The sequence below is a fragment of the Pimephales promelas genome, chromosome 20, assembly GCF_988280905.1.
Source record: "Pimephales promelas chromosome 20, fPimPro1.hap1.1, whole genome shotgun sequence".
NCBI lineage: Eukaryota > Metazoa > Chordata > Actinopteri > Cypriniformes > Leuciscidae > Pimephales > Pimephales promelas.
The window spans coordinates 7,290,235-7,314,709 of record NC_142788.1 but is presented as its reverse complement, the minus strand read 5'-3'; the positions used below and the strand labels follow the sequence as shown (position 1 = coordinate 7,314,709).

Here is a 24,475-nt window from a genome sequence, read left to right as displayed (position 1 = left end):
AAATTATATAATTATATTCAATAGCCTAACTATATTGTGAACTACACACACACACACACACACACATATATATATATATATATATATATATAGTCTACATATATATATATATATATATTAATAATGATTTGAACTAAATATTTAGATAAACTTGTTTGTAACATCACTTGTGTGCTGGGATCTGACTGTTTGAATCGCCTACCTACCCGACCCCACTAAACGGTGGGATCCTATGACGAAAGAAAGAATTGTGAGGTGTATGTCGTATTGCCACTTCAGTAAACGGGATTAAAATAATTCATCCTATAATTGGCGTATGCTACGTAAACAATTGTAAACTATATCATAATTTCGAATACCCAGGGCAATAAAATGGGATCTTACGAAGTGGGAGGTAAGTTTAGTCTTAGGCTAATTGTAGCCTGTTGCCACTTCAAAAATAATGGATCGCAGACTTCCAGAACTTTACAGAAAACCTTAATTTTAAATGATAATAATTATGATGACTTTAGATTATGTGTTCATATTAATCTGCCCTACAAAGGCTAAGTGCAGTATCTACGCAAACAAAGAAACGGAGAAAAAGGCCTTTAAAGTTTTTATACCAGCCAGTCAAATATGTTAGCTAATGGGATGATTAGTGGTATGCATCTCCGAAACGGGATATAATTTAACCCAGATATTTTTTCACAAGACAGAACACATGTCATAAAGCCCATTACAAGTCTTAACTCATTTTTGACCAAATGTGTAGTTACTGTGCTTTGCCTTTGTCGGGCAGCTATGATATCGCTTGTTTCAGATTGTAACAAGGAGCCTATATGGAATGTATTTTGTGTATTCTTATTTACTTTTGTTCAGTAGGTCTCTGAATTTACACCTGATAATCCACAATCATGACAGGCAAGTATTGTACATTTACATTTACATTTTTTTTCCTGACTGCAACCCCTTTTTTTGGCCTATGACATAACCTCTGTGTTTCAGGGGTTGGGTTTGGTGCTTTAAAACATCTGCTCAGTGTAATGTTTACATATTAACCCTAAGACAAAACACAACATTATAATGCAACTAAATGAGGGTGGCAGTTATTTTTTTATTTTTTTTTTTTTTTTGTGATCTTAACATTCTTATTTCGTTTCTGAATGAAAGCTAACACTAAAAAGTAATAAAATAAAAAGTAAACATACATGCATTTTGGGTTTTGTCAGACTGATGTATTGCAACATTATCATAAGACATTTACTTTTCATGACACCACTGGACATTATTTTTTAAAAGAGATGGTCAGTGCTGTAATAAGCACATTATTTACACTTTAAATTGCTCGAAACTGTTTTTTTAAAAATCATGTACTGTATACAAAATTCAAAAGCTGTTTCAAATCTATCTTTCCTTTTCAGAGAGGCAATTTGTGTTTACCTCAGAGGATGAACTATATAGTATCAGTGAAGACACTAATTGTCCTTATTGTAGGACTGCAGTCACTCTGACACAGGCACATCTGTTACAGCGGCATTTTAGATATGCAATATTTTACAAAGAAGAAAAAAAAGGTAATTTACACTATTAATTTATCAGTGGATCCTCTTGTTAGACATTTCTTACTCTGTGTTTTTATGTACATTATTATAGTGAAGTTGATCATACCCTGCTACTGCACTGATGGAGTGCAAGGTCGGAGTCACTGGCATTGCCAAAAGTGCAGAAGTACTGTAGCAAGAGCGGGGGATTTCAAGGCTCATCTAAAAAAACATGGTTTGTGTTATTTATTCCTTTTACCTAGCAAAATTTACTGTATTATTTTGAATATGTAGCTGTATTCATTATACAAAAATATTAATCAATTATAATTTAATAGAACTGGCACTAATAACAATTTTATTCTCTGGATTCATAGGTTATGAAGTGACAGAAAAATCAGAAAAACAAAAAAATCAAAACGGTTTGACCATTTCTCTGTAATATCAGTTACTTGTTTTAGCAATCCATTTTTGAATGTTACATCTTTTTTTGTTCTTTATTACTTAGTGACCCAACAACTCACCCATGAGCGAAAAGATTATGTTTCTGAGGACAGTAGGCGTTTCTCAATGTCAAGGAAGGATCCTTGGAAGCCGGAATTTCGAGGATGCTACGTCATCGATGTCCGTCGAAGGACTGTTCCAATGTCGAGGATCCTCAGAATTTCAACCAAGGACTGAGTCCTTCGTTCGGAAAATATCCCATACACAGGAAAGGATGCATATGTGTAGCCTTCGCGCTCTTAAATCACCCACAATCCTATGCGCAGCTTTGCTATCTTGTTCAAAAACTAAAAAATGTCGACCGTTAGCGGAGTCGGAGTGATAACGGCAATATGCTTTCAAATGTAAGCAAGTATAATTTCAGTTTAGCCATTTATTTAATGTTTGTTAAACTATTTAACATATCGGCTCAAATTTGCTGAGGGGATTTAAAGCTGTTCCCTTTTACTGGTGATTAACTTTTTGATTTTTACTTCATATAACGTTATAGCCTTTTTTGTTGGTCACATATTTTACAATTGCATGTGTTAGACAGCTAGATCATGGAGGTAGTTCTGTTAACTCCGGTAATATAATCGTTTTTGAATGAACTCCTTTTTAAATCAGTATTTTGTGTCAAATTACTGATTTATTTGGTAGGTGCCATGTTATAAGTGGGAAAATGTATAGCGAGGCGGTTGTTACAGCGAATACAACCGGCTGATCAAGACCCCTCTGCTTTAGAGTTTGCGGGGTTGTATTCACTATAACAACCGCCTGGTTATACATTATCCCTTTATTTATTTATTTATTTCTATGAGGACTGACAAGACAAAATAAGGACTGTCAAGTGTATTTAAACAGTGCAGTACACCAGCTCAATGATTTTTGCAGCGCCGAAGCGGACCTTTCACTGATGTAATGACGCAATGACGTGCACTTGCTAGCCTGTTCCATTTACATGTTCTCCGAACGTTAAAGAGGACCCTTGCCTAGCCTCTGAAGGAAATGACTTGGAAGGACCCGTCCTGCCAAGGAAGTATCCTTGACATTGAGAAACACCTAGTGTTTCAGAGGAGCAAGCCAATTCACAAATGCAACAAGAAACCCATGGAATTTTGCAGACAGAATCCCCAAAGAGTCGTTTCAAATGTCATAAATGCGGAGCTGACTTTTCAAACACATTTAATCTGAAGAGGCATGAGAAAATGCAACATGGCTTGGAGCAACCTATGCTTTGCATTGATCAAAAAAATGCACTATATGTCACACCAAAGGAAGTACATGGGCCAAGAGTGCCAGTCCATGTCAAGAAATCTCTACTCCTAGGACAAATATACTGTGAGTCAGATATTTGCAGAGACATGGCAAAGATAGCAGCCCAGAGTGGACACCCTGCAACTGAATGCCACCACCTTCGAAGAACAATCTCTGCACAACGCTACATTCCACCAAAAACACTGAACTCTACATCTTTGGAGCAAATGTTAGATAAAGGACTAATTTCAAAGTCACGAGCCACAGAATGCAAGGACTTACATTTGAAGGCCAGTGAAGAGGAGGTTGATTGTGTCTTCCCAATTTTTGGGGGGGAATATGGCCTGTCACAGACTTTAATTTACTTTTCAGTTTTTACTTACCTCAAAGACAACTGGTGTCAGCTTGGGCGAACAATTGTGACATTTGACACAATGTCCGGTAAATGGCACTGTCAATGTAGGGGCAGTAAACACAGACAGAGTTGTGTCCACAGACACGTATGCATGTGGTGGATATTCCAGGAGCGTACATCATTACTGAGAGAGCATTCTAATGCAAGTCCTGAAGAAATAGAGGACCTTGAGGAGAAAGAGCAAGAGAGGGATGTTGAATCAAAACCATCAAATGAGACAGCATCAACAGTTATTAAAATGACTGAGTACTTTTTGAGGTACAAGAAAATTCCTGAAAATCTTCCACAAGACCTCAAATTAACAGAAATGACGATACCTGAAAGCTTTGTGCCTAAAGAGACACAATGCCCTTACTGCCCCGGACCATGCTATCCTGACCTCAGTGAACCAATCCTGAAGTCAAAGCATGCAACCATTTATGCTTTGTTTTCTGTGCACAGTTAATGAGTTGTAGTGGAAACATATTGTTGTTGTATATAATTATATATATTTTATTTATGTATATTCTGTTCAGGTGTTGCAGTCTACATAAAGGAATGCCCTGTTTGTGGAACCCCAGTCAGATTTCAAGAATATGATTCTGGATTTCACAATTTCAACAACAAAGTGTTCCTCACAATCCCGTTGTGCTCCCTTTTGACAACAGGTCTTTCAGTAAGTAAAAAATAAATAAATAAATAAATAAATAAAAAATCAGTGAATTTTAGCCAACATGATTGAATATTTACCTGAACATTATCTTGCCCATTCGGCTAACTACAATGTTAATTTATCTATACCTGCAACAGAACCACATTGCTGTCGGACGTTTTTTGCGTACGTTGGGGGAACACAGCAAAGTGTACATTCCTCACAACACAATACGGAAAGCTTTTTACCACTTCTCTGCTTTGAGGAGCTACACCTACAATTACTTTTGTTACCGCTGTGGCCATCATCCTCCTATTTTGATTGCTGACACCAACTGGAAAGTGGCCTTTGACTTACCAGGTAGGAATTCAGTGTACCCATTCATGAAGAAAATCCTTTACCCTCAAAAGTTGGCAACAACAGTTTCCACTGTCTGCTCATAAAATACTTACTCTTTCTGTACAGTGCATCTCATGAGACGACCAGACCTGACAAACACCACTGCACAGGACACACAGGTGAATGTTTCATCTCGATGGGAAAACCTTGAGAAAGAGATCATTGCAACAGGACTTTGTGATGGTAAGCTGTTTAATATACTTCATAAACATTATTATGCCTACTTGTTTTAAATTTTATTTACAATTCATTGCCTCCATCTCTCCCTCCCCTATGTCCTTCATTTCTTCTCTCCCAACTTACTCACTCAGTCACTAACTCACCTACTCACTCCCTCTCTTCCTCTCTCTATCAGGGTCATGTCAAAACCCATTTTCTAGCTCCCTGACATATTCTGCCTTTACACCATGGATTGGTCAGTACTCAAGAATGTCTGATGTCATACCCAAGACTGAGATTTTGAAAGGCCTCTCCCAGAAAGACCGATTGTGAACAAAGAGGACAGATTAGGAATTTGATGAGGACCGAATTTTGCAAGTTTTAGAGCTCAAAGGGGTAAAACATTTAGATGTTTGCTGATGTTTATTCTATTAAAAAACTATAAAATAGTTTATTTATAGGTTTAATGTATTACTTTCAGTAGATATTATACATTTGAGTCAATTTGTCATTTGCCAAAACTACTTAAAGGGTTAGTTCACCCCAAAATGAAAATTCTGTCAGTATTTACTCACCCTCATGTTGTTCCAACCCCGTAAGACCTTCGTTCATCTTCGGAACACAAATTAAGATATTTAAGATATTAAGATCGCTCCTGCATACAGTCCATAGGCTTCTTGAGGGACTGGCTCTTGCTGTCCCCGAAAAGTCATTAAAGACATCGTTAAAATAGTCCAAGTGACTACAGGGGCTCAATCTTAAGTTTATCAAACGACGAGAACACTTTTGTGCGCAAAAAAACAACAAAAATAACGACTTTATTTCAACTATTCACGTCCTTCTCCATGAGCCTGTAAGTCAGTTAACGTAGTGTGATTGCGTAAAGCTACGTCACACGTAGGCTCACTATTGGCCAACGCTGGTCATGTGTGTGTGATGCGTGTGACGTACAATAACAGAAGCTTACGCTATTAAACTAGTAACCTGACTCGCGCAGAGGGAGAAATAAATGAATAGTTGAAATAAAGTCGTTATTTTTGTTGTTTTTTTGCGCACAAAAGTGTTCTCGTCGTTTGATAAACTTAAGATTGAGCCCCTGTAGTCACTTGGACTATTTTAACGATGTCTTTAATCACTTTTCGAGGACAGCAAGAGCCAGTCCCTCAAGAAGCCTATGGACTGTATGCAGGACCGATCTTAATATCTTAAATATCTTAATTTGTGTTCCGAAGATGAACGAAGGTCTTACGGGGTTGGAACAACATGAGGGTGAGTAAATACTGACAGAATTTTCATTTTTGGGTGAACTAACCCTTTAAACAAAAAACAAAAACAAAAAAAACAATTAAAAACCATATGCATATTTTCCCCCATCACTTTTCTCCCATGTTTTCCCCCATTAGCCTCGAAGAGAAGATCTTACAATGGCATGCAATGCTCTAGGCATTTCAGCTAGTGGATCACAGTCTGACCTCATTAATAGGCTTGAGGAACTTCTGTTGTACAAGGATATGTATCCAAAAATGTTCGTAAAGCTTCACAAAGCAGGAGGTAAGATACAAATGTAGACAATTACAAGCAGGGTACCGAATGAACAATACATTTGTTTTATATATATCTGGACATTAAGAACAAAAAAAAGTAAATAAGAAAAAGTATATAAATGCAGCAGTTTAATAAAATAAAATAAAACTATCATACTAACATACTTAAAGACCCACAGAAGAGAAAAGCACTATAATGTTACCTCCATCTATCATAACCATTTTGCCCTGATTGATAATGAATCATAGACATTATTGACTGCCAGTTGAATGAAAGAAATATATTTATATTTTACATTTGACTGCCAAACTATATATATCATAGTGAAAAAATATTACATGAAATTAGCAATTGTTCTGCGTTTTCCCCATTTTTTTCCCCACAGGAGGGGTACTGCATCTTGGGTGCACCCTTGGTGTGGTTTATTATCAGTCACCCCTGTGGTGGCAGGAATCTGCTCGAGACCATGGAGATAGGCTCTTGAGTTTTAAATATCCACCCACGGTCTTCATCTCAGATATAGCTGGACGTGTTGCCAGACATTTAAATAATAGGACTCATCAAAAGTTCTTTCAGCCACATGATGGCAGGCTATGTGCTCCAACATCTGAAAACATTTCTGCTGCATTGGAAAAAAAACTCACTGTGCAGAAAGAATGGGTGAATACCCTTCGAAGCTCAATGGGGCCAAATAAACATGAAGACCAAACAAGTGACAGATTCACCTGCCCTCACCCTCTGACTGGAACTCATGAACGGTACTCCCTTTATGACCGTTTTCATGAGAAAAACCAAAAAAGGCCTGAAGAGAGACTGAGAAGCATCAAACTTTTGCCAGATCTTGCCAGTATTTTTAATTCATCTTCAGCAGAGCAAATTAACAAAGAGCTGTCAACCAGCAGGTATTTCCTCTGCCAACTGAAGGACATTCATTACATGTTCGCCTTGCGGCTGTGTTTCCATCTGCACAATCAGAGGATCAATGATAACTTTTTGCAGGACATTCAAAAATGTCTCAAAAAGATGTGCACCTAGGGCTACATGGACACCTATTAATAGGTGTGGATGAGGAAACAGACAAAGGTATATAGTTCATGAAATAAAAGTTAATGTACTATACATTTTATTAACATAAACTTTTATTTGTATCTCAATATACAATGTCATATCTTTGCAGAGATGTACCAAAGAACATCTGCAAAGTCATTTACCGACCCACAAGCTGAACCAGACAAAGTTGAGGAAGATATGGAGAGTTTCACTGTGTCATTGTTTCCGATAAGTGAACAAAATAAGGTACAGACTGTCTTTTTGTTTGTTAAATTATAGCAAAAATATTGGAATAGTTTACAGGAACAAAAAACTACACCTGTAGTATTTTCTGCTTCATTTATATGCAATGAATGGGTTCTGTTTTTGAACTACAGGACAAGCTGAAACAACTTTACATTTCCTGGAGGAGAAAGAGACAAATAATTCACAGATTTTCAGCATACGCAACACTGTATATTGCAGACTTGAGAAGTGTTTGCCCCTCTTCTCTTTTAGAGGAAGACCCAAATAAGAACATGCCTTGGTTAAGTGATAATGTAAGTGTGCTTACAATGTTCTTATGTTTGCTTTACAATTCTTTATTAGGAACTCAGCACATGACACTGCACACAGTTCATGTAAATAAAACTACACTCCCATTCATAATGTACTCATGCAATTTGTTTGTATATTAAAGACTGTCATTTATTTAAAAGGCAGTGAACTGTTGTCTTGCTCAAATTGCAGCAGAAACTCCGCATGTAAGTAACTGACTATTCAATGGTCTTAGCAGATAAGCATTTGTCTTATGAGATTTGTCATATTGCTCTGTGAATGTTAAAAATGTAGTATAATTAATTTCTGTTCACTTCATGCACAGGTTGTTGCCTTATACACAGATGTGTACATTTTGTGGTACAGAGAGTGGACAAAAAACAAAGCCATTTCAAGGTCACATGTGCAAGATCTTGAGGTATACTTGAGTAACTGTTTAACAATTGAGGTTTTTCACACACACACACACACACACACACACACACACACACTCATATATATATATATATATATATATATATATATATCATATACTCATATAAGTATATGTGTGTGTGTGTGTGTGTGTGTGTGTGTGTGTGTGTGTGTGTGTGTGTGTGTATTTCCACTGTAGAATGCTCAAAAAATCCTGCTCCCAAGAATCGTTGGTGGTAAAACACCAGAACGGGGAAACCACTTTATACTCTGGGTAAGGTTTTCAAGAAACTCGGTTGTGCTGTAACATTGAATTGAATTGATATGCTGACTGTAACTTTTTATATGATTTTTTCACAGGTTTTCGATGTCTCTGGAAAACAAGTGCGTATTTATGATTCAATGCGATCTACAATTCTATTGAAAAAAATGACATGGATATTCTGAGGTAATTCATTTCTCATCTGTAGTGTAGCATAAAAACGTTAACTTTTTATTAATAATAAATAGAAGATGTGAGAGATGCATGACATGAGAGCTCTGTTTGAATCTAAAATCTGTAAAGAGAGGCTTTCCAAAAACTTGGGTCACTGGATGGCTGGACTGTTTGCAACCCAGAACAGTGGATGCAGCGAGATGGTGTGAACTGCGGGGTATTTGTTTGCACTGTAAGGTTTATCACTCACTTCACTATTACAATTTTTTCAGAATGTGCTTTTTTGGCCCATTAACCGCTTCATTGTTTTTTGTTTTAAAGGCAGCTGAAATGGAAGCCAAAAAAATGAAGTCCTGCAAACTTGTCAGCTAGTACACCTGCATGTTTGCCATGCCACAAGCATGTTGAAAGATGTGATGACTGAAGTAAGACAAACAGGAGTTAAGATTTTCAATACAATTGGTCCAAAAAAAAAAAAAAATTAAAACTCATTTGTAATACTGGACAGGACTTTCCGACTGCAATTGGAGAAAGAGAGGAAGGTGAAATAGAGACCAACACCTGCATGGCCCAGGACATAAAAGCATGTGTTTATCAAAACACTGGAAATAAGTAAGTAGTACCACACAAATTGCGAGTATTAGTGTAAATTAATATTGCTGCTTTGACTTTACAATTATTTATACATTTTTAGAACCCTGCATCCACACATCAAACGGATGAAGTGGGTTTAGTGTGATCTGTGCAACAAATGGTTACACACTGATTGTGCTGGCATAGACCCTACAACAATTCGCAAAGACACGCCCTTCAGCTGTGGATGTGATCAACAACCATATTCTTTTCAAAGGTAAGCAAAATAACCATAACATAAAACAAAAGCTTACTGAACTGCTTTTAATGTGTATGTCTATTTTACAGCACCCTCACAGCTTTGAAACAGGGACTTTTGGTTGACACACTTGTGGAGGATGAAGAAATTGTGGTAATTGTTCTTGAAATTTTAAATAAAATAGCACATAACCATGTTTGTATGAAACATGTAATAATTACATTTAGGATCAACATAATAGCACATTGATCATTTATATTGTGCTGTAAAACTTTTTTTTTTCTTTTTTTTGTAGAAACTTCATCATGACCTCACATCTGGTGCTGTTAGATCACACAGAATGTTTTTACATAAACATCCCAGTTATGCCCCCAAACTGAAAACCCAATGTAACCTACGGATCTCTGTTTTTGACCAAGAACAGGTAAAATAATAATTATTTGTCATAAAAATATATTTAAAATTAACTTGGTTCTTGCAACATGAATTGACATCACAATTACTCATTTTTTTATAGATTCATACTGTTACAGATAATCAATATCTTGACATTCATTATAATCCGAAACAATTGGAATGTAATTAAATTATTCTTAGATGCTGATTTTTTTTTAAACACTGATATACATATCTGCATTGTTGTTTTTCATAGACAGAGGGAATCATTGACAAGGTGTACAGTGTTTTGGCATTGAAAAAAACAGATTTATCTAGCCCTTCATATGAAATGGAAGTCATGACACCTGAGGTAAATCATGTTTTGTGAAGAACACAATAATAATTCAAGAGCTAATGATAGATATTTGAAATATAGTGTGTGAATTATGCAGTTACCAATTCTACATCTAATGCACACATTCTAATGTGTGACAAGATTTTAATGACTGTTTTTTCCTTTATTATAGATAACCATTCTGATTCTCAGAAAGACAGAGGGGTTCCACAGATTCCAAGCGGAAATGGCTTTTGCAACTGCACACTGTCTGTGTGTTGAATAATATGCGACAAGCAATGGCCTTTATAGATTCTTTTTTGTATTATTATTTCTAAATAGTTTTTTTCCCTTTGTTTTTATTTGTAAATAGATTTTTTTCTTGGGTTTTATTTGTAAATTGTCTTTGTAAATTTGAAAATATAATGATACAATGTGTGCTAAGTGATTTTACCGTTAAAGTTGGCATTCTTTTATTGAATTATTAAAAAGCTTTGTTTTAACAAAATAATTAAAAGCATCTCTGTATTTTGTCTCTGGTGTCAGAAAAATGGTCAAAGCAATGACAACGAATCATGTTATTGGGATTAATTCAAGTTTTATAGGCTACTGTGCATCTACATTATTACACAACTTTTTCACAAGGATTAAAATCGTCACAACTAAGGCAGTATCCGCAAACTAGATTTATTTCCTTAGAATGAGAGGCAGGCAACAGTAACCAAGCAACCAGTCTGATCAGAGCCATTTGATTGCTTTAATTATGATAAAATTCCCTAAAACACCAATTATAGACAAGAATAAAGGCAAGGCATTATATTTATAAAAAGAAAACAATGTATTTCCTTTTAGCGAGAGTGTCAGGCAACGCGTTAGACTCGCAGTCTCAGCCGCGGCTGACTGGATGAGCGTCCAGCGAGCGTCTGTAAGCTGCCAGTCTGATCACGGCCATTTGACTGGTTATCTAGGGATAACAGTGCACAAAACATTATTCCTCCACAAGAATAAAGGCATGGGTTTATATTTATAAAAAGAAAACCATTTATTTCCTTGTAGCGAGAGTGTCAGGCGACGCGTTAGACTCGCAGTCTCAGCCGCGGCTGACTGGACTAGCGTCCAGCGAGCGTCTGTAAGCTGCCAGTCTGATCACGGCAATTTGACTGGTTATATTGGGATAACAGTGCACAAAACATCATTCCTCCACAAGAATAAAGGCATGGGTTTATATTTATAAAAAGAAAACAATGTATTTCCTTGTAGCGAGAGTGTCAGTCGACGCGTTAGACTCGCAGTCTCAGCCGCGGCTGACTGGACTAGCGTCCAGCGAGCGTCTGTAAGCTGCCAGTCGGATCACGGCCATTTGACTGGTTTAATCGCGACAACAGTACCCAAAGCACCAATCATACACAAGAATAAAGGCATGACATTATATTCATAATAATAATTTTTTTTATTTCCTTTCAGCGAGAGTGTCAGGCAACGCGTTATATTCGCTGATCACCCGCGGCTGACTGGATGAGTCCAGCAGCGTCTGTAAACTGCCAGTCTGATCACGGCCATTTGACTATTAAATTGGGATCCTACTACTATTAACAATAATTTCAACAGATACATAATAAATGAGCTATAAACGGAGGAACACAAAACACAAAAACTGTCAAAAATCAATGGTTTCTGAAACTTGCCAAAGGCAGACTGACAGACAACCACTGGCAGCTGCCAGTCAGCCACTGGCAGGTCACGTGACCTGCCAGTGGCAGCTCCTGCCAGCCAGTTGAAATGTGTGTCTGAAAATCACTCCCTATCCACCATATAGTGCACTATATCGGGTGTCGGCCATTTTGTAGTGGTGTCCGAATTCTGAGTGAACGACATCATTCCCTACATTCATTCACTACTTTTACCCACAATCCTCTCTGAATTCGAGTGTGCATTCGATGTACACTTGCTGAAGCCCTATTTCCCACAATCCAATGCGGAGAGAACTGAGCGCGCATGAAAGTGCGGCACGACCAAGTTTAAACCAGAGATTACATTACATCCAGTGGAGGATTTGAAAAATATCCGTTATTAGTCGTTTTGAACATAATAATAACGGTCGCCGGAGGGCGCTCGACGACACGTCATCTGTGAACGTGAGAGTTAATGTACAATTTCAGTCGATGAAACTACAAATCTGGCACGGAGGTATAATTACAAAATAAAGTCATTATGATTGTAATTGTTGTTAATATTATTTTATAAAGTAGGTAATGTAAGATAAAAGGAGTTTTATCAGTACGCGTGACCAGCCGCGGCGCTACCATTGGGCCTGGGTGGGCCTGGGCCCACCCATTTTAGGTCCGGGCCCGCCCATTTTGAGCCAGGCGGGTAACTCCTATTACCGTCTGCAGAGACCTCGCAGGCGTACGGATTTTCATTCTCAGATCATCCAATAAGCAGCCAGAGGAAAACTTTGAGTGAAAGCTTCTAAACCAATCAGCAGCTTCTACCTCACGTGTGGACTCTTAAGCCTGCCCACAGGCTGCATCGTCACCAGCAAGTGATCCAATGAAATGAATGACGTTGGCGCGCAAGATTTTCAATGAGACAGAAACAGTCGGTAGCTATTAGCTAAAATGAAGCGTAATATGGAAAAGCAAAGCAGCTTGTTTTCATTTAAATTTAGCAATAAAAAAATAAAAAAACGCTCCGAGGAGCAGGAGGAGGAAACTCCTGCCATTTTTAGTAACGCGGTTACTTCAATGAAGAGTTACCATCCTGCTCGGCCGCCCTCTCTGCATCAAGTCCTCCCGTAACCAACGTATAATTTTTTGCTCATGAATGTGACACTGTGACAGATCGGATGTGTTTGTGACCATGTAAACAGGAAAAAAAAACGCATGCATTCGGCTATTTCGAGATCGGTTTCAGGCCTCATTCATATGTGGAAATAAATTGGAAATGAATCAGATGTCAATGCATTTAGACCACTTCTCCGCGGTTTAATGACGAGAGCCGACGCGCATCTGCAAAGGGATGGATTGCCCGACAAAACGCCGTAGAGAAAACGTGAATGTTTGTGGACAAACGTTGACGCATATCAACATATCAAAAAGGTTGGCTTGCTCTTCCTAAAATTTCGGACCCACTGCTCCTCGTTAAAGCCTATATTTAAACACAATATGCTTCCACCAGTCCTGAGATTTCTCTCGCACACAATAATTGAAGCGCATGCGGCCATGCGCAGGCAGCAATGATGGCACTTTTCGTCGTCCTCCTCCTCAAAATCATGGTAATGTTTGGAGAACTTCGCATAAATTGCAGATTTAGCATCAAGCATGTTTCACGTTCGTCCATCTGTAAAAAAGAGAATTTAACCCTTTAAGCTAGGGTGACCAAACGTCCTGTTTTCCCAGGACATGTCCTGTTTTCACGTCTTGTCGTGGCTGTTTTTTATAAAGTGATGAAAATGTCCTGGTTTTAATTATTTTTCATTGGGCCATTTAAAAAGAAAAACATGAAAAGAGGAAGAAGAAACCTAAATATATAAACAACTTTTGTTAGTTAGGTTTTTGTTAAGTTTGTGAGAGCTATTTTGGTTCAATTTGGAGGTAGGCTATTTTTTATTTTTATTTATTTATTTATTTATTTATTTCTAATACAGAAGAGACATTATTTCTATCATTATTTTTGAAACCTGTCATAATAAAACATGTTGAGTAGAGTATAACCTCTGAGAAGCCTATCTGAATTTGGTCTTTGGTTATAGATAGTATTTTGTAATGTAACCATTTATATCCGGAGGCATACCCTATTAAATTATTGAAATTAAGGCATCTTTGAGTAAACTTCGAGTATCATTTGAGTATCTCATTGCCGGGCCGATTGTCCTGGTTTTTGATAATCAAAATATGGTCACCCTTTAAGCAAGCGCGATGTTTTTAGATATGGCTATATGGCAAGTGTAAACACATGACTCGGATAAAGTTGAAAGAACGTGTAAACGGACGGTAAAAAAAAAAAAAATCGGAGAAATGTAACAAATTAGAATTGGGCATCAAGACCTGCAGAGTAATCGAGGCCTTTTTTTCAGAATAATAACAATTTAACTTTTTTATTTAATCTAATTATAGGCATATAATTTTTACCACTCTCCACGCCTCCCATGGCATGCTCTGGCTCCCCACTTTGGTTAGATATGTTGTTCATTTAATTATTTCATGTTGGTACAGTTCTTCTATCATTCTGAATAAATAAAAAAAAACAGTTAAATAATTTTGTATCGTTTTCCTGCTGTTTTTGTTTAGCAGCTGTCAGATTCAGTGCTGCTGTTATTTCATGTCGATAAAGTTCTTCTGTCATTCTAACTTTATTAGAAACAGTTAAATAATTTTGGACAGTTCCCTGCCCGTAACTGGAGAGAGAAACAGAGACCCTCCAAAGATATAATTCCGTTTCAGTCTTTTTGTGTATTAAACATTCAAAAGAGATAAATCAAGTTATAGGCTTACTGAGTCGCTGTCCACAGTGCCGCAGAAAAGCGCTGAAACGGATATGAAGGGGATTTTTTTTTTTTTTGCCTTACGGACGGGCCCATCCAGTTTTCTGAAGGCCCACCTACAATCAAAATCCTGCCGCCGCTAGTGCGCGAAGCCTTTTCTGCGACAGCTCCAACTCTCCGACGCACAGTGTAAACGTCAGCGTCCGAATTCACTCACTTCATCTCGTTCACTCCTTGCAGATATAGTGTGTAACAGACTTTGATAATTTTTCTAGTACATTTTTGTATATATTTTTATAGTCCTGTTTAGTTTAAATTAGATTTACAAAATCTATTAAGTGGGACTTTTATTTTGACATGTTCTGCGGGCTTCGGGGGAAAAGGAAGTAAAAGGAAGTAAGGGGAGAGCGCGAGTTATAGTGGAAAGAGCTAAGAGAAAGCACGCGCTTCGCGCAGTTGTACTGTTTATCAAGTTTAACGAAGTTTAATGGTATATGCACCCCCTCGGAAAAGGCACAAGGTCTGTATTTTACTTATGTTGTTGATAATATGACGTTGAGAGAGTTTAATGCGTGTTGTTAATGCGTGTTTTTGTACTTTATTCAGCTCTTACGGTGATTGGTGATGTGATTTATTGAAAGCATAAAGAAGTGAAACAGACTCAATAAAAAACTTCATTGACATCAGTAAAGAAGTGTCCATCATTCGAGAGGGGTCTGCTACAGTAAGAGCTTCACCTTCGCTGGTTTGCATCTCGGCCGCACGTGCTTTTGTGGATGGGGCAACGTGACGATCGTTAATGAAGTGCAGCACGATGGAATCAGCGTGATGGAGAGCTGAAACGCCATACAAGTGAGTTGATTATGGAAATTGAAACTGAAGACCCAGATTCTGAAAGGTCGCTTCAAACAAAGTCAGAAAGTGTAAAGGAAAAGCACGGAGAAGGATCAGTTAAATATAAAGAGAAAAATGCCACTGAAATCCCGTGTCATTCACAAGACAGTACAGGATTGCCTCGACGCTCAGAACGTCCACATATGCCTTCAGAGAAAATGCTTGCTTACCAGAAAGATGAGTGCTGTAAGAAAGAAAAAAGAATTGACACTTTGTACGAACAATGGAAAGTTGCTGCGCGTAAAGCAAGACATGATTTAAAGTCAGACATCTCTGATAAGCAGCTTGCTGAAATCGCTGACTCACTAGAGGATAAAAAGAACTGTATTATGAAAATCTTCAGTGAGATAAGGGAACATAGTACACCCGCTACTGATTTAAGACGTAAAATTGACGCATGTGAAGCTGTGACCAATGATTTAGTCAAAATTGTACTGGAAAGGTTGGCAATAGTAGATGGCGATTTTGATGCAGAACAAGAAAGGAGACGTCTGCATGAACTTTTAGCCCATAGTTATGCCCATTCCATATACGGGTCCAGTACTTCGCAAACGAGTGTCAGCAGCAGTTCTAGATCTTCTTGTACAAGCAAGCGTGCAGATGCTGTGGCAGAGCTGGCTGCGAAAGAGGCTGAATACAAGATGATGCAAGCGGAAAGACAGCAAAAGGAAAAAATGAGAACTCTAGAAGAGCAGCTCAGACAAGAGCTAGAGACTCAAAGGTTTGAATTAGAACGGCTACAGGTAGAAAAGGACATAGAGATCGCTCGAGCCAGAGTAAAATCGTATGATGAAGAAATAAAGCAAGAGACTAAGAGTCAGTCAATGCAGTCTGAACACGAAAGTCAGAAAAGGAAAATCTTCTCTGCAACAGAACGACAATGCAGTGTTATTCAGTCAACGACTCTCAGTGAAGTGTCTCAGCTTGCTCAGGCTGTTCAGGATAGCATAGCGATCAACAGATTGCCAATACCAGAGCCATCAGTGTTCAATGGAGACCCGATTCAGTTTGTAGACTGGAAAGCCTCATTTATGTCACTTATAGATCGAAAGGGCATCTCTGCAGCTGATAAACTCTACTATTTGAAAAAGTATGTCAGCGGTTCAGCGCACAGATTTCTAGAAGGCACCTTTTATAGAAGCGATGAAGAAGCTTACAAAGATGCTTGGAATAAACTCAACCAACGATATGGCCAGCCCTTCATCATTCAAAGAGCATACCGTGAAAAGCTGTCTAAGTGGCATAAAATACAGTCTAAAGATGCAGAAGGTCTGAGAACATTTTCAGACTTCTTATATGCATGTCTGCAAGCCATACCGCATGTCAAAGGCTTAGAAATACTGAACGATTGTGAAGAGAACCAAAAGCTGGTACAGAAACTTCCTGACTGGGCAGCCGCCAGGTGGAACCGCCAGGTCACTACAGCGCTTATGGACGGTAAGGAATTTCCAAGCTTTCAAGACTTCGTAAAGTTCCTTTCAATTGAAGCAAAGATAATGTGTAATCCTATTACGTCTTTGAACGCTCTTCATTCACGTGAGTCACCTCCGGAGAGAAGAGTCTCGAATGAGGTCAAAAGAAACAAGGCTACTGTTTATAAGACGCAGACAATAGTAAATAGTGATAAACAGACAGTGGCTAAAACACAGTCAAAACCGTCATGCATGTTGTGTCAAGATGACAACCATCAGCTCAGTAAGTGTCCTAAATTAATGGAGAAGTCACTGAAAGACAGAAGGTCGTATGTCAAAGATAACAAGCTCTGTTTTGGATGTATGAAACCAGGTCACTTTGCTAAGGAATGCCGTCGTCGTCACACATGTGATGTATGCAAATTGAGACATCCCACAAGCCTTCATGATTACAACTACGAGTATAATGGATACCGAAAGCAACCAACAGTGAACAATGAGAGTGAGATTACTGATGCCACGTCTCTTAACGTCACAAGAGAAGGTCATTCAGTCATTACATCTATGATTGTACCTGTATGGGTGTCGTCCGTCAAAAATCCATCTAATGAACAGCTTGTCTATGCTTTGCTTGACACTCAAAGTGACACCACTTTCATTGATGAAGGAGTGAGTAAAGTACTGCAAGTGGATGCTCATCCTATCAAACTCAAACTTACTACTCTGATGGGAGACAGTATGATCATTAACAGTAAAAGGATCACTGATCTTCAAGTGAGAGGGTATAATTCATCAGTACATATCAATCTGCCTCCATTATACACCAAAGAGTGTATTCCTGTCAATCGTGACCACATACCAACTAGGGAAACGGCAAAGAACTGGAGTCACTTGAAGGTAATCTCAAAGGATATGTCACCTCTTCTCGGCTGTGAAGTAGGGTTACTGATTGGTTACAATTGCCCCAGAGTGTTAGCTCCTAGAGAAGTCATTCTAGGTAAAGAAGAAGAACCCTATGCCATTCTAACTGATCTAGGTTGGAGTATCGTAGGCAGCTCCACATCAAGCATTCATGAATCCACAGCAATTGGTCTTTGTCACAGAATAGCCACAAAGGAGATTCCAGCTCTGACACCTGTGGATGCCATACATGTGCTTGAGTCTGACTTTAAAGATGTCACTGTCGGCGACAAGACAATTTCACAGGATGATATCGTGTTTTTGGACAAACTCAAAGAAGGCATAAAGAGAAATGCACAGGGACATTATGAAATGCCTCTCCCGTTCAAACAACGTCCATACTTACCTGATAACAGAGAGCTTGCCAAGGTCAGATTCAATCACTTGAACAAGAAGTTCTGTAAAAATGAGAAATACAAGGCAGACTACATTGCGTACATGAATGATATCATTGAAAGAGGTGATGTAGAAACAGTGAATGATGATGGAACTGATGGTGAAAAGTGGTACATACCTCATCATGGCATTTACCATCCAAAAAAGCCAGACAAGCTACGTGTCGTGTTTGATTGTTCCGCTAAATTTAAAGGCACAAGTCTCAACGATCATCTGTTACCTGGGCCAGACATGATAAACAATCTCACAGGAGTCCTCGTCAGATTCAGAAAGCACCCCATAGCTGTGACGTGTGATATAGAAAAAATGTTCCACCAATTCCATGTTCAGGAAAATGATAGAGATTACTTACGCTTCTTGTGGTGGCAGAACGGAGATACAAACTCACCGCTTCAAGATTACCGTATGAAAGTTCATCTCTTCGGTGCTGTTTCTTCACCTGGGTGCGCAAATTATGGACTAAGACATTTAGCCAGTGAGCATTGTCAGTCTCACTCATTAGCCGCTCAGTTCATCATAAGAGACTTTTACGTTGATGATGGAGTCACAAGCGTCGAAACAGTGGAACAGGCTATTCAGCTAACAAAGGAGACACGAGAGTTGTGTGCAAAAGGAGGTCTACGACTTCACAAATTTGTGTCCAATGACCGCACTGTGCTACAGAGCATACCAGCATCAGAACGTGCTGTAAACTTCGAGACAAAGGATCTTACCTTCGGTCACATGCCACTTGAGAGAACTTTGGGTATTCACTGGAACATAGAGAGTGATAGCTTCAGATTCCACATCCCATTAAAAGGTCAACCTACAACACGTCGTGGCATATTGTCAACTGTTGCCTCAATATATGATCCTTTGGGCTTTGTAGCTCCTTATGTTCTCAATGGTAAGAGGATCTTACAAGAAATGTGTCGCAAGGGCACAAGCTGGGATGATCCACTGTCTCTTGCTCTCAGCCCATGGTGGGAGAAATGGCAGAATGACTTTGTCAATCTGGAAAAGGTTGACATACCACGATGTTATGTACCTGCTAATTTCGGCAAGATTGTGAAAACAGAGATACATCATTTCTCTGATGCAAGTACCTGTGGTTACGGTCAGTGTTCGTATCTGAGAATGATCAGTGAGAAGGATGAGATTCATTGCACTTTTCTCGTTGGTAAAGCCCGGGTTACTCCTGTAAAGATCACTACAATACCAAGATTAGAGTTGACGGCTGCTGTGGTATCAGTCAAAATGAGCAATATGCTCAGAGAGGAGCTTGACCTCACCAATGTCGATGAATTCTTTTGGACTGACTCAAAAGTTGTCTTAGGGTACATAAATAATGATGCTCGTCGTTTTCATACGTTCGTAGCCAACAGAATTCAAAAGATACGTCAAAGCACAGCGCCCAAACAGTGGCTGTACGTCTCAACAGATGATAACCCTGCAGACAATGCTTCAAGAGGTAGAACAATACATGAATTGCTCTCATCTAACTGGTTTTCAGGTCCGTCTTTCCTGTGGAAGAAAGAAATAGTGAGTTCAGATGTTGTACCGGAACTTCCAGTAGGTGATCCAGAAGTCAGAAAGACGCAGACCTTTCATACAGAAACCACAGAAAGTAAAGATCTCGTGGACCATTTGTCTAAATTTTCATCCTGGTCTAATGCTGTCAAGGCCATTGCACGTCTTCTGAGAAGGGTTAAGAAGAATAAGTCTAATTCACCAGCATCAGTGAGTGAACAAGAACAAGCTAGATGCTTGATTCTAAAAGGAGTGCAGAAACAAGTTTATCAGAAAGAAGTGGATGTCCTGAGTCAAGGTAAACAGCTTCCATGTCATAACAGACTTCATCATCTAGACACCTTCATAGATACGGACGGTATGATTAAGGTGGGAGGAAGATTAAGTCACTCGTCATGCACTCATGTGTTCAAGCACCCACTGATTCTTCCCAAAGAACATCATGTAACTAAGCTGATAATTGCACACCATCATGAAAGTGTTAAGCATCAAGGGAAAGGTTTCACGATTAATGCTATCAGATCTTCAGGCTATTGGATACCTGGAATGAACAGAGTTGTCACATCTTACATTCACAATTGTGTAACTTGTAGAAAGTTGAGAAAATCTGCTGAAGGACAACGGATGAGTGATCTTCCTGTAGAACGTGTAGAGTCTTCCCCACCGTTTGTGTATTGTGGTATGGATTGCTTCGGTCCGTTCATGACTAAAGAAGGAAGAAAACAGCACAAAAGGTACGGTCTGATTCTAACTTGCTTTTGTTCAAGAGCCGTTCATATCGAAATGTTGGAGGATATGTCCACGGATGCTTTCATCAACAGTTTACGATGCTTCATTGCTGTCAGAGGCACAGTACGGCAGATTAGATGCGACCAAGGTACCAATTTCGTTGGTGCTAAGAACGAACTGAACTCCGCATTAAAGCAACTTGATCCAGAAAGGCTTACTGCTTTTCTTGCAGATAAACAGTGTGATTTTGTTTTGAATCCCCCTCATTCCAGTCATGCTGGTGGTGTATGGGAGCGTCAAATCAAAACTGTAAGGAGTGTTCTTAATGCTACAGCTTCCCTCGCATCAGGCAGGCTCAGTGATGCTTCACTGCGCACATTGTTTTACGAAGCCATGGCAATAGTTAACAGTCGTCCTCTTACTGTGGATAACTTGAACGACCCCAAAAGCTTGGAACCGCTCACACCTAACCATTTGATTACTATGAAAGCCACCACAGTCTTACCACCACCAGGAAAGTTCATAAGAGAAGATATCTATGGGAGAAAGAGATGGAGACGGGTACAGTACCTTACTGAGCAATTCTGGAGTAGATGGAAAAAGGAGTATCTCCACAACATTGCTATAAGACAACGCTGGCATGCTCCGAAAAGGAACTTTCAGATTGGTGATGTTGTCATGGATATGGATGAAAACCTTCCAAGGAATGTATGGAGATTAGGTCGGATCATAGACACTGTAACTAGCCAAGATGGGTTAGTAAGGAAAGTTACATTGACACTTGGTGACAAAACACTGAACAAGAAAGGAGAACGATTGAACAAGGTCTCAGTAGTTGAGAGGCCAGCTCAGAAGTTGGTTTTATTATTGGAAGCGGATTAAAAACATCTTCAAAGAGACTTTACATGCACTCACAAAGGTCTTTATAAGTGAAATGTGATTACTTATTCTTGAAAATTATGCATGTTGATATAACATTTATAATTTGGTGGGAGTGTAACAGACTTTGATAATTTTTCTAGTACATTTTTGTATATATTTTTATAGTCCTGTTTAGTTTAAATTAGATTTACAAAATCTATTAAGTGGGACTTTTATTTTGACATGTTCTGCGGGCTTCGGGGGAAAAGGAAGTAAAAGGAAGTAAGGGGAGAGCGCGAGTTATAGTGGAAAGAGCTAAGAGAAAGCACGCGCTTCGCGCAGTTGTACTGTTTATCAAGTTTAACGAAGTTTAATGGTATATGCACCCCCTCGGAAAAGGCACAAGGTCTGTATTTTACTTATGTTGTTGATAATATGACGTTGAGAGAGTTTAATGCGTGTTGTTAATGCGTGTTTTTGTACTTTATTCAGCTCTTACGGTGATTGGTGATGTGATTTATTGAAAGCATAAAGAAGTGAAACAGACTCAATAAAAAACTTCATTGACATCAGTAAAGAAGTGTCCATCATTCGAGAGGGGTCTGCTACATAGTGCACTCAAATGCCATAAACTATATAGGGATTAGTGAATGAGTGAACGAGTGAGCGGTTTCAGACACAGCTGAAGATTGAACCCCCACTCGAGAGACGACTAGAGCGCGGGAGAGAGCAGCCGAGCTGCCAACTCTCAGACACGCTCACACGACACACCCCCGATTTCTCGCGCTGAAGTGTCAATCCCGTCGGTCAAAGATGAGTTTATCTATAAATCTAACCGTTGAGCCACATTTGTGATTGACTAGTTATACCGCAAATTAGTTAAAATCTCCCGGAATCTAGAGCGAGCGCGGATGCGAGACTGTGTTCCAAAGTCCAAACTTCGTATCGCGCGCACGACGAGGAGAGCAAGAGAGAGACTTGCGTACTATGCAAAGAGCATCCTGATCTGGAAACAGGACCCCCGTTGAAGAATGTCAAAATTCTACCTATTTCAAAACGAGCTGGAAAAATGTCTATCCCCTTTTGATATTAAAGGACTAGAGTAGACCATTAAAGGAGTTTTTTAAAAAAAGAGAGAAATAATCCAGTTGTCATTTATTTACCCTCTTATCCTTAAAAACCTGTATGTCTTCTGTGGAACATAATAAAAGATATTTTGAACAATACAATGAAAGTCAATGGGACCCAATGATGTTTGGACTCCAATATTCATCCTGTAAGAGTTTAAAGTTTATAAAGAGCTATAAAAACTGCACCAACATGTTGTAAAATAATAACAAATTCATTTATTATTAACTATTTTTATTATTAACTTTTTAAGAGATTAAAAGTTACATGTTCCTTCAATTGTGTAACTTTACAATTGTTTTACAATTGTATGTAACTAAAACCTTAAGCCATTTTCCATAATTTCTGAAACACGTTGACAAACATCACAAGTCTGCCTTTACATGCACAACACTAAGCTGCTCAGCAGTGTCATACATGGCCTTTATTCCACTATGCCCAAACCAAACATTAACATTCATTAGTTATCTCCTTTGACAGCAGCGTCATTCAAGATGAATATAAATGAAACTATCACGGGAGGGGGAAGAAACTTGACTTTTGCCTCTCTTGATGAAATTTTCTATGTGTCTATCAATCTAAATTAACGGAAAATTGTATTCTGCTGATGTTTGAATGCAATTTAGCTACTTAAAGGGTCATGAAACCCCAAACCAAATTTTCTGAGATTTTAACAGAGGTATTTGTGTTGAACACCATTGAAGACGTTATGTTAGCATCTGTTAGATTTAATTTCGTGTTCCAGGTAAAATCATCATGTCCACATCACCGGCTGTGACGTGGCCGTGCACTGTGAGTGCGTTGATGACTCATTGGTGTCTCAAAATTATTAATGAGACTGAGTTTTCATAACATGAGAAGACAACGGTCTCTCAATTATTCACTACGTGGATCTTTCCAATGACAGACATGTCAAACTGTGACATCACATAGTAGATGAGAGAGGCAATCATGGGACGCACATGTTTGTTTTCGTGGTGCAAAAGTCCAAGGGTGTTGAATATGTTTCCCCACTATGCTGCCAGGGCCAGACTCTGGTTCTGGATGGTTGGTTTGCCATCAACCACGGACACATCTAAACAGTCTATGATCCAAATTGTAGTGTGTTTTCTCTTTCTCTCTCTCTCTCTCTCTCTCTCTCTCTCTGTCTCGGAGATGGTGGCCTTTGTTTGGTTGACAACCAATCCAAGTTGCGTCTTGCGAATGATGCGGTATCCCGAGGAGGAGTTTTCTATCCATTCAGAGGTGTATGTGTCTAAAATGAGAAGTCATCCACCTCTGCAGAGCCATATTTATTATGAGGGTTCAGGGGGCACGTAGGTCTAGGCTATGCACTGAACGATTTTTTTAAGCGGAAAATGTATCATTTTCAAATGCATTTATAGTATCTATATAAACCTATATATATTTATAATGACATTATAATTATACATGTAGCCTACATGTATAATATGTTTAAATAGAATTACGATTACTGTAGGCTAATAAATGTAGTAATAAAAGGGTCATGTTCATGACCCTTTAAATACACCACTGCTTCTGCATTTAGCCTCAGTGGCCACCACAGCTTCAGGTGCAATGCAGTGTATGGAAAATGTGAAAACATTAATAACTAAGTTAAATAAATACTTGATTAATGAATCACACAACAGTACAAAGATATGATCCACCTTTAGGTGGTCTTAGGTGGAATTTAGAGCTTCTGGAATT

The 24,475-nt window shown here is 38.7% G+C and overlaps 2 protein-coding genes, 1 long non-coding RNA gene and 1 pseudogene across 4 annotated transcripts; all 4 read left to right on the top strand.

Moving 5' to 3' along the window:
• The first annotated feature begins 3,100 nt into the window (after positions 1–3,100).
• LOC148970536 (uncharacterized) lies at positions 3,101–4,123 on the top strand. Its single transcript, XM_089124595.1, has one exon. It carries the CDS (start codon positions 3,101–3,103, stop codon positions 4,121–4,123), a length of 1,023 nt encoding a protein of 340 aa, XP_088980721.1.
• Positions 4,124–4,440: 317 nt separating this feature from the next.
• LOC148970535 (uncharacterized) lies at positions 4,441–7,626 on the top strand (annotated as a pseudogene).
• A 2,136-nt stretch (positions 7,627–9,762) lies between these two features.
• On the top strand, positions 9,763–10,827 carry LOC120465629 (uncharacterized). The gene is made up of 4 exons (XR_005619048.2): positions 9,763–9,834; positions 9,977–10,105; positions 10,334–10,429; positions 10,587–10,827. It is a non-coding gene; the product is annotated as an uncharacterized LOC120465629 (long non-coding RNA).
• A 4,193-nt stretch (positions 10,828–15,020) lies between these two features.
• On the top strand, positions 15,021–22,819 carry LOC120473534 (uncharacterized). 2 transcript variants are annotated; one of them, XR_016148019.1, is made up of 2 exons: positions 15,021–22,043; positions 22,130–22,819. XR_016148019.1 is itself a non-coding variant. In XM_089124310.1 (2 exons), exon 2 carries the CDS (start codon positions 15,740–15,742, stop codon positions 21,656–21,658), a length of 5,919 nt encoding a protein of 1,972 aa, XP_088980436.1. In that variant the 5' UTR covers positions 15,021–15,396; positions 15,483–15,739; the 3' UTR covers positions 21,659–22,818. The 2 variants fall into 2 exon arrangements, 1 of the variants encoding a protein (XP_088980436.1); XM_089124310.1 differs by having other exon boundaries at positions 15,021–15,396; positions 15,483–22,818.
• Positions 22,820–24,475: the final 1,656 nt, after the last annotated feature.

Coding starts and splice junctions, on each gene's coding strand:
- LOC148970536 (XM_089124595.1), top strand. CDS start 3,101: ATGCAACAAGAAACCCATGGAATTTTGCAGACAGAATCCCCAAAGAGT.
- LOC120473534 (XM_089124310.1), top strand. CDS start 15,740: ATGGAAATTGAAACTGAAGACCCAGATTCTGAAAGGTCGCTTCAAACA.